The sequence below is a fragment of the Limulus polyphemus genome, unplaced genomic scaffold, assembly GCF_000517525.1.
Source record: "Limulus polyphemus unplaced genomic scaffold, Limulus_polyphemus-2.1.2 Scaffold2871, whole genome shotgun sequence".
NCBI classification, from domain to species: domain Eukaryota; kingdom Metazoa; phylum Arthropoda; class Merostomata; order Xiphosura; family Limulidae; genus Limulus; species Limulus polyphemus.
The window spans coordinates 89,679-99,071 of record NW_013668481.1 but is presented as its reverse complement, the minus strand read 5'-3'; the positions used below and the strand labels follow the sequence as shown (position 1 = coordinate 99,071).

The window sequence follows — 9,393 nt, the reverse complement described above, 5'->3', positions numbered from 1 at the left end:
GGGATATGTGCTTTCAATAATGCCTACCAGTGTTTCAGTTTTGTTCTTAGCTATGTGATATTTCATATTAAACATTCTAGTGCATTCAATTACTTTTGGTAATTGTTAGTGAAATTGATTCGTTATTAATAAATGTAGGTGGCATTTCAAAACACAATAATTTAAATTAAACTGTATAAATATATACACACTTAACCTTTTCAGATAACAAGGCATCTTCTTGCCTTAGATAAAACTTTTAAAATTCTTATTTGTCTGAAGATGTTTTAAAAGCATTACTGACGATTGGGAGATGCTGTTATCTTGCTCTCTTTTCTGAATCTTTTAAATATCAAAACTGACATAACTTTGTATAATTCTGAGCATGCACATACATAAATGTGTACGTATATTTAAATATACACCCAAAATAAACAGTACGCTGCAAATTGCATTGAAAGGCTCCATTTTTAATATTATTCTTTTCTCAGGTTCAGGCAGTGGATAAAGATCTAGGCTTAAACAAATTAATTTCCTATAAACTAGCCAAAAGTAGTACAGACATATTTGCTGTTGATAGCAGACTCGGAGAAATTCGTCTTCAACGACTCGTCAGGACTGATGTAAAGGAATACGTCCTGGTTATAACTGCATTCGATAACGGTGAGAAAGTACATAAATACAGTGTAAAGTTTACATGAGGATGAGAGTTTTTGACAAGATAACGTAAAATATTACATTACTGTAGATGTAAAGTTTGTTTTAATTATTAACCTAGTAATATAAAAAATGCAGTTTGTTTTTCTACAGTATCAGTACTGTATTAACATCGAAGCATTGTTCACGTTTTAGCTATAAACGAATAACACAAGAAATTAGTAATTTTACTCTTTCTTGAGGAGGAAAAGTCCTCTGTTAGATCTGCAATCATTCTGCCACAACGACTAAGCTCGTTTAAGAAGACTTCTTGTAAAATGTAGTGGGAATTTAAACGTATCTCTCATTTACCTGTCGTTCTTCTTGTTAGATTAAAACTTTTCTGAGTTAGGGGGAGGGGTCATTTGCTATGAAGCAGATGAGCAGTTGCCAGATCTTGATAAGCTCCCTTACACTTTGCAGGATATAATACAATCACATATTGGGTGATTGAAGTTTTCTTCACAAACGAATAAAAGAAGCACAGTACAGAGAATGTTCTATATGCTGACACAATTTTGCTCTCCTCAAACATTTTATCTGAAAGGATGACATTGGTCTAAATATTTGGTTGTTGAATTCACTGAAGATTCTTTGCAGTAAATTCAATCAGTCAAATGACTTTCAAAGTTTTAAGTTTCACTGTCCATTCTAATTAGTGTATATTTTGTGTCGTTCCGTCACAGGTGAACCACCACTTCATAGCGAGGCAACCGTTTATATTAAAGTGACACATCAGGGAATGCCCACCTTTCCTCAGCAGTTCTACAATGTCACGGTCCCGGAAAGTGCACGTTCCAACGTTCCTTTGTTGTCACTTGGTGCAGAAAGTCCATATGGTCGTCAAGTCATTTACACTATAGTTGAAGGAAACGAAGAGAGCCTCTTTGACGTAGATTTTCAAAACGGTCAGTTTTACTTCATACTCTAAAATAAAAAAAAAATGAAGTTATTCTATTACGTAGTAGGTTAGCAATAATTTGATCAGTAAATGTACATCTGAAGACTTCCGTAAACAGCTGGAAATGTACGAAACTGATTCACAGCTTTTACCATATTGTTTGTTCCGGTTTCGTTGTTTCTTATTCTTCTCTTCATCTTATATTAAAAATATAATTAAATGTTATAGTAACCAAAAGCACACGGATCACAAAGATTTCTTAAATGGATTGCTTGTAGACACGCGCTAAATAAGGTATGAATTATTAAATTGGCATGTTTACAGAAGATCGAAAACGTGCACTTGTAAAAAACAAAAGAAATAGTCACGTTATTCAATAGGAAGAAACTGTACTTTGCCATAGTTAATTTCATGTAGTGTTTCAACAGTTTACGAAGTGTACAAACTTCTGATGTAAATACCCTGAATGGTTAACAAATCTTTGCAAGTATAGCTTTTTATAACATTTTTTGACAGTTTAAGTTTCTGATACAAAGATCGTGGAAAGAAAACAATTATATATATATATATATATTCTTTCGATAAATGATCTATCTGCATGTAATTATTTATACGTTTATGATTAATTAATGCTAATAATTTAGGTAGTATGTAATAAACACGATACGTCAAATTTGTCTAAGGCAGGGGAAGTACATGTATGTGTTACAAAAATCAATATTTGTCTGTATTAGAGAAGAGCGCTGTCATAGACTTTTCTGCTGGTGAAAATTATATTACTTGTAATTTGTACCATCGCTTTCACAATAGGGTTAAACATTTAGAAGATAATAAATGATTAAAGTTCAAAGCTGAAAAAAATATTTCAAATATTTTTGGATTTGAAAACTGTTTCAGGAGTTATCTATATTGCTGATAGCCTGGATTACGAGAGTTCCATTGAACACCATCTGACAGTGAGAGCTACGGACTCCAGAACTGGAGCTTATTCCGAAGTTCTGGTAAATATTACTGTAGAAGATATGAACGACAATTCGCCGGTTTTTACTCAGGATACGTATAATGTAACAATTTCGGAAGCAGCATCTTTTGGAACTACTATTTTACGATTACACGCCATAGATGTTGACAAAAATGCCAGTCAGGTACTTCAGTACAGTGTGCTAGGTAAGGCTACGGCATATTTTTTCGTGGACCCAATCGAAGGTAACATCATCATCAAGCACTCCCTCGACCACGAGATTCAGTCGGTGCATCATTTCGTTGTCATGGTAGCAGACAATGGATCACCATCGCTGAGCGCCACAGCCGATGTCCGGGTAACGGTAACAGACCTTAACGACAATCCTCCAAGATTTGGACACGCTGTTTACAGCTGTGAAGTAACCGAATTAGTAGAACGAGGTCATTTTGTGACAATGGTTGGAGCTTCAGATTTGGACGAAACAGACCAATTGAAACTCTTATTTTCCATTGTTGGTGGCAACGATCTTCAAGCCTTCCATATTCACCAGAAAACAGGTGATTGTTGAAAAATATCAACATTATATTCAATAACGCATTGTCAACTTAGTCAAAATGTTCTGTTCTCTAAAAACTGATTGAAAGAATAAGGATTCCTTAATGTTGGCTCTGAAGCAAACTAATTTTTTTTAATTACGATATATACAGGGAGTCTGGAAATTATGTTGACAGATTTATTCTGAATGTTTTGAAACTCCAGTTAGGCCCATGTCGCGTTGCATTGATAATCCAAACGTGTTAAAAATTACTTTTGTTGGTCCTAGTGGAATTATAGAAACAACTGTAGCAGAGTTTCTAGGCTCCATTCTCAAACACGAGTAAACAGTTTTGTTAACATAATTTTCTGACACGCTGCATATTTTAAAATAAGTTTGTAATTTGAAACACGAATTATACATACGTGTTATTATGATTTTACGAAATCACAAACTATTCAAGCTATTTTTATTTTGCTGATATAACTTGAACTAGCATATTTAGAACATAAAAACAAAAAAGAGTGACATAGTTAATAAATGTTTCTGTATTATATGCCTCTTAAAGGAAAAAAGAACATTGTTTTCTCTTGTTAAACATCATCAACATTTTGTTGTTAAATAGTATTCATGTTTATCAAGCCTCTTGTGTTGGCCATTTGACTGAAATTATGATGTGTTTTTTGTTTCGTTTTTACCTAAAAATACTCCTTTGAAAAAAAAAACGTAACGCTGACACTTTTGGAGAACTAATGACATAATATAAACAGTACCATAGGACTTCGTGAAATACATTCACTGTTCTCCCAATATTTGAATGTTCTTCTACTGAGCTTCCAGTTTTAACTAATAGGTATATCTCATTCTTGTTGAGTCCGTAATATTTAAAATGTTGGTGTTTCTTTCTCGTGAAAATGCGATCATTTACTAACCATTATATATAGTGAGCAATGTTAATAGTAGATCGATCAGAGACGTACCACAATTAATATTACGATTTTAATTGTGTTATTAAGTTGGGTAGGTAACGAACTTCTAGAATAATTACTGGAATTCTGTTGTAAATAATGTTGGGTTTTGCTACAAGAAATGACTGTTTTGAGGTGTGGATTCACAAAATCCACAGTCTCCTATTGTCATTGCATGATATCAGAGTTTATATTTGAAAGTTTTATATTACCATTTATAATTTAAATGCAGTAAGGTTTGAATCTGTGGAAACTTGGATTTGCTTATGAGTAACAACTATAAATATTTATTTACCTATAATTTTAATAGTATTTTTACCTATGCTAATACCAGAAATAATGTTTGAAAGTATTATAGCAAAATAACCTTTTACTAACTGTACTTGAAAGAAATTGAAAGAGCGAAAACGTTTATTAACGCTGCTAATCATATATGTCAACTCCATAAAAAATTAAGCATTGAGTTTAAGAAGACTAAAATATCTAAATTAACAAACTGCTACCTTTGTTAGTTTTAAATTTTGTTCATATTTCCAGGTATATTTTATTTAGTATTTGTGTTTATAAAGTATTAAAGTTTCACTTCAAGGTGGTTGTTTTCCTTCGTAACTTCTAGGCCAATAGTGAAGTACTGTTCATTCTAATTGAATATATGATAAGTTGAAAAATATGTTTTTGTATTAGTTAACGAATTAGAATCGTACTAAAAATTCTTACCTCATGTACCTCATTCAAGAATCAATTGGTAAGTAATATAAAATGTAATAATATTGATCAATGTTTTTGCTTCGAGCTTTCATCACAAAGGTAATAGGAACTGTATTTTTATATGGCTATATGATTAGACATTGGTTATGTTATATGATTCAGTGTACGTCTCATTGTTTCAGGAATTATAACGGTTGCTAGTCCACGACAGTTTCAAAACAATCGTTCTACACACTTAATGTGACAGTCACTGACGGCGTGTATTCCAGTTACACCAGTGTATCAATCAACGTCCGAAGTGCCAACCAACATTCTCCAGTTTTCGACAGGAACAAATATGAAGTTATTCTTAGAAATGACGTAGCCCCAGGAACGTTGATAACCACTGTTTCCGCCATAGACATGGACAGGGATGTCTATGGTCAGGTCGACTACATTCTACCAAGTCAAAGAAGTCTGGCATATTTTTATATAAATCAAAAAACAGGTTGGTAAAAACGGATATTTCAGTCATAATTCTTACAGAAATTGCAGTCAAAATTTAACCAAAAATTGTTGCATAAAAATTCATCATTGATTTAAACATGGAAATTATAATTGAAGTTTCATCAGTTGTTTTCTATTCCTTTAAATCTCGCCAATCACATCAATATTTTACAAACACTATAATTGTTTTTTGTTTATTATGTTAGCTATTATAACAAGAAGATTTCTTACTGTGTATTTATCTGTTGATAGCCTGGTGGATCGATGGAAGTTTAGAAGTTTACGGATTTATATCTTTGCAATCCGGGTCTCGATTCCCCGCAGTGAAACAGAGCGCATATAGACCACTTTGCGCTAAAACTAATTTATTTGCCTATCATAAGAATATGTATCATTACAGCTAGATACACAAACTTACCCATCAGTTTGAGAACCCATACTCTGGTAGATTTCTAGTTACCAGTGTGATGATACGAGTTTCCACATTACTATGCATATTTAGATTATTTTGCACATATTTTAGAGAAGTTATGACTTAACTGCTTTTCAACTATTATAGGAAACATAAAAAGCGTCCACTACTTGGTAAGTTGACATTAGGACGAGAGTTGATACTTTAGGTTTATAATTTTATATTATCTCAACGCAATAAGCTGCATAATTAAAACCTTACAAAAGTAGAAACATTTAAATTTTAAAAAAGAACCTTTTTTTTATAAGTAGTAAAACAGCAATAGTTTTAGCTTTAGTCAAACATCGTAGCCAACAATAAAAAAAAAAAAAACCTCGCAAAATTTATCTGAAAGGTTTGCTTGTATGAATTTCGTGCAAAGCTACTCGAGAGTTATCTGCGATAGCCGTCTCTAATTTTCGAGTGATAAACTAGAAGGAAGGCAGCTAGTCAACACCACCCACCGCCAACTGTTGGGCTATTCTTGACCAATGAAGAGTGGGATTGACCGTAACATTATACATGTTCGTGTACGCTATTCGAACCCGCGACCTTCAAACTGCGAGTCGAGTGTCCTAATCAACAGGTCATGCCAATCTGAATGCTAGCTTCCTGGATTGTATAACACACAACTAGCTGTTTTGATTGGTTGACGTTTGTTTTGCCCCAGTGCCTTGAAAATAAGAAAATACTCGAAATAAAATTGAAAATTATGGCTAAAGGAATGGCTAAAATTGGATCTCTGTTTTATCTATAGCTTAACAGAATTTTCATCTCCTCAAGAATCTTTAGACTGGTTCACCAAAAAGGTCTACATCCAAACATTCTCCTTAAAAAACAAAAAACTCCTAAATTTTTTAATACTTCAGAATCTCAAGTATTGTTTAACTTGTTCATCTAGTAGAGTTCATGAAAACTATGGAAATCATATTGAAGCATTGTTGAGTTGGATATGTTAATTACTTTAATCCAATTAAATAATGATCCATCGTGATCAACATAACTATTTTCCGTGCAATACTTAATCTATTTGAGTAGATATTAATTTACGTGAGAATATATGAAATTAAAGAGATTTCAAGATATAATCAAGATATCAGTGGCTCGATGTAATCTATGTGCAGATATTAAGATCGTTTTAGGAAATTCCGCCCAAGATTAACTTGTATTTTTACTGTTATCTGTTTGAGAAACGCTGTTGAAACGTAATTTTTTATAACAAATGGTATCATTCATTCTTGTATAAATTAGTTTCAGCTCTAAATCGAACCTGTTTTTTATATTTTCTCAGTGGGAAGTTTTGGATTTCACTAAAATATTGACAATTACGTATCTCGTAACGTCTTTCTGCTTTATGTATTGAATTGCATTAGAATTTAAGACGCAAATATATTAGAGCAAAACTATTAAACGGAATTGAAACTATCTGTGGTTTAATCAGCGGGATGCCTTTGATTATGAAAGTTCCTCGTCGACGAATTTAAACCAATAGACTTTAGCTGGAATTCTGAAATCTAACGCATGATATAAAGCTCTTGATTTTACCAAGAATAAAAGCGTTTTAACGATGATCCAATGTGGCCTCGATGAAAATAGGTATAACATCGCATTAATGGCAAGAGAGCTCTGCCATTCAAATTAATGAAGTTCGTTGATCATAATTATAGCTTGGAAAATACTCAATTCTTTGATAAATGCACTTGACAATATTAGTCGTTTTTATTTCTGTGTTGGCTTAAAGTATAGGTAAATAAAACAATAGTAGGAAGTTATTAGTGTTTGGTTTAAAGTAAAACAAGATTAGGCTGTGCCTACCCCGGGGAATCGCACCCCGGACTTTAGCGTCGTAAGTCCGTAAATTTACTGCTGTCCCACCGGAGGGAGAGGAAGGTGTTTAGAGTTAATAAAGTTAAATCACACATTCTCAATCTTAATGTGTAAACATGATAATGTTAGATCATCGACAATATGAATAATAAACTAACTTTGAGGTCCAAAGTTTGTTCTACAGTTGCATTGTACATAAGTAATAGCCTTCAGTTTTGCTACTCCGAATGATAAGTCACGACTAGAACTGTTCTATCAGTTATATTATATGTGATCCGGGCGTGGCCTCGTGGTTAGTGTGCTCTGACTGTGAATCCGATAATTCCTGATTTTTGTCCTGTTTAGAAAATATCGTAGACACCATATCAACAACGATGAAAGAAATATCATCATTGCCGTCTACTAAAAAAAAATATTATTATCATTATTACACACAAAGCTAAATCGAATGGTAACGTAATGTTCTTATCTTGTCAATAAATTAAAACAGATAAAATGCAAGAACTAGGCTTAAGGAATGTTCACTTAGAAGTTTCAAAGGTATAATACACTGTAATATGTATTGCTTCCTAAAATAAACCTTATACCCGAGAATTTAACTGTTTTGTTTTGTTTTTTCCTAAAGAGGGAAACTACAACGTTTCACATTATATCCTAACATTCGCCAGAAAGACATTGTATTTTCGAAACTCAGCGATATCACTGGTTTGCTAGTGATTAGATATTATCCAAATACCTAAAAGTTATTTTATTTTGCAAACGTAATATCTGTGAAAAGAATTAGCGAATGAGACTGAGCCGTTCCCTGACAATCTGTACTGAAATCACTGAAACTGAATAGATCGGAAACTAACAACATTTTCCGAAAAATAACAAGATATAGTGGGGATACGTTATTTTCAATTAGTTTTCCCCCTCTTCTTGTGTGGGTGGTTCCAATACATTACATACTTTACTTGTGCACTTTACTAAACCGCTTCATTCGGTTTTGTTTCTTAATTAAAGTTTGATAATGTGTTATATACAAAGAGATTTTAACGAGAAGTTTACGTGCATATATATTTTGGAAGTAACGCAGAAAATCCGTTGCTATAGAAATCACTCTGTGAACATTTTAAACATGTACATACAGCTTTTTGTAGCCCGTTTACTATTACTCTATGATAAGCAAACTGTCACCCAAATAAAAATGTAAAATAAGTGGTGGAAAAAATGATAAAAAAAGCGTATTCTCCATAACAGGATAGACGTTTGGTATAGATCAGGTTGGCTTCCAATCTCTTATAATTTTACACCTTTACACCATACGAATGTAATCTAAACCGTAGGTTAATGACTAACCGCCAAGTACATAACTGTCCTTGCTCTGAAGTCGTTTCAAATACTTCGAATGATTCTATTGGTTAGAATAAGGTCGGTAAAAAAGTTATCCAACTCCTTCTTTATAATTTGCTTTAAATACACTATTTCTTAAATAATCGCAATGGTTTTTATAATTTATTTATTTCGAATTTTTGCGCAAAGCTACATAACGACTAATTGACCATAATTTTGAACTGACAGATAAGAAGGAAGACAGCTAGTCAACACCACCCACCGCCAACTCTTGGGATACTCTTATCTGACTGAATAGTGCTATCTGACTTTAATTTTATAGCGCAGTCTAGGCCTAAAGATGCAAAGCTCCTTTTTGTGGTAGCGAGACGCGAACTAGGACACTCGGTTTCACCGTTCAAACACGCTAAAGATTAGGCCACCCCGGTTCTCTTAACAACTTCCAGTGCTGTAGCCTGGCATGGCCAGGTGGTTAGGGACGTTCAACTCGCAATCTGGTCGCGGGTTCGAATCCCGTCACACCAAACATGCTCGCCCTTTCAG

The 9,393-nt window shown here is 33.3% G+C and overlaps 1 protein-coding gene across 1 annotated transcript in view; it reads left to right on the top strand.

The window, feature by feature from the left end:
- The window catches only part of LOC106468096 (fat-like cadherin-related tumor suppressor homolog), a gene marked incomplete at its 5' end in the record, with an annotated part of 99,039 nt that overhangs the window by 47,618 nt on the left and 42,028 nt on the right, over nt 1–9,393 (top strand). The window contains 3 exons of the mRNA XM_022396398.1: nt 471–642; nt 1,362–1,583; nt 2,474–3,097. Of these exons, the coding sequence (XP_022252106.1) occupies nt 471–642; nt 1,362–1,583; nt 2,474–3,097 (1,018 nt within the window). The remainder of the gene's footprint in view (nt 1–470; nt 643–1,361; nt 1,584–2,473; nt 3,098–9,393) is intronic.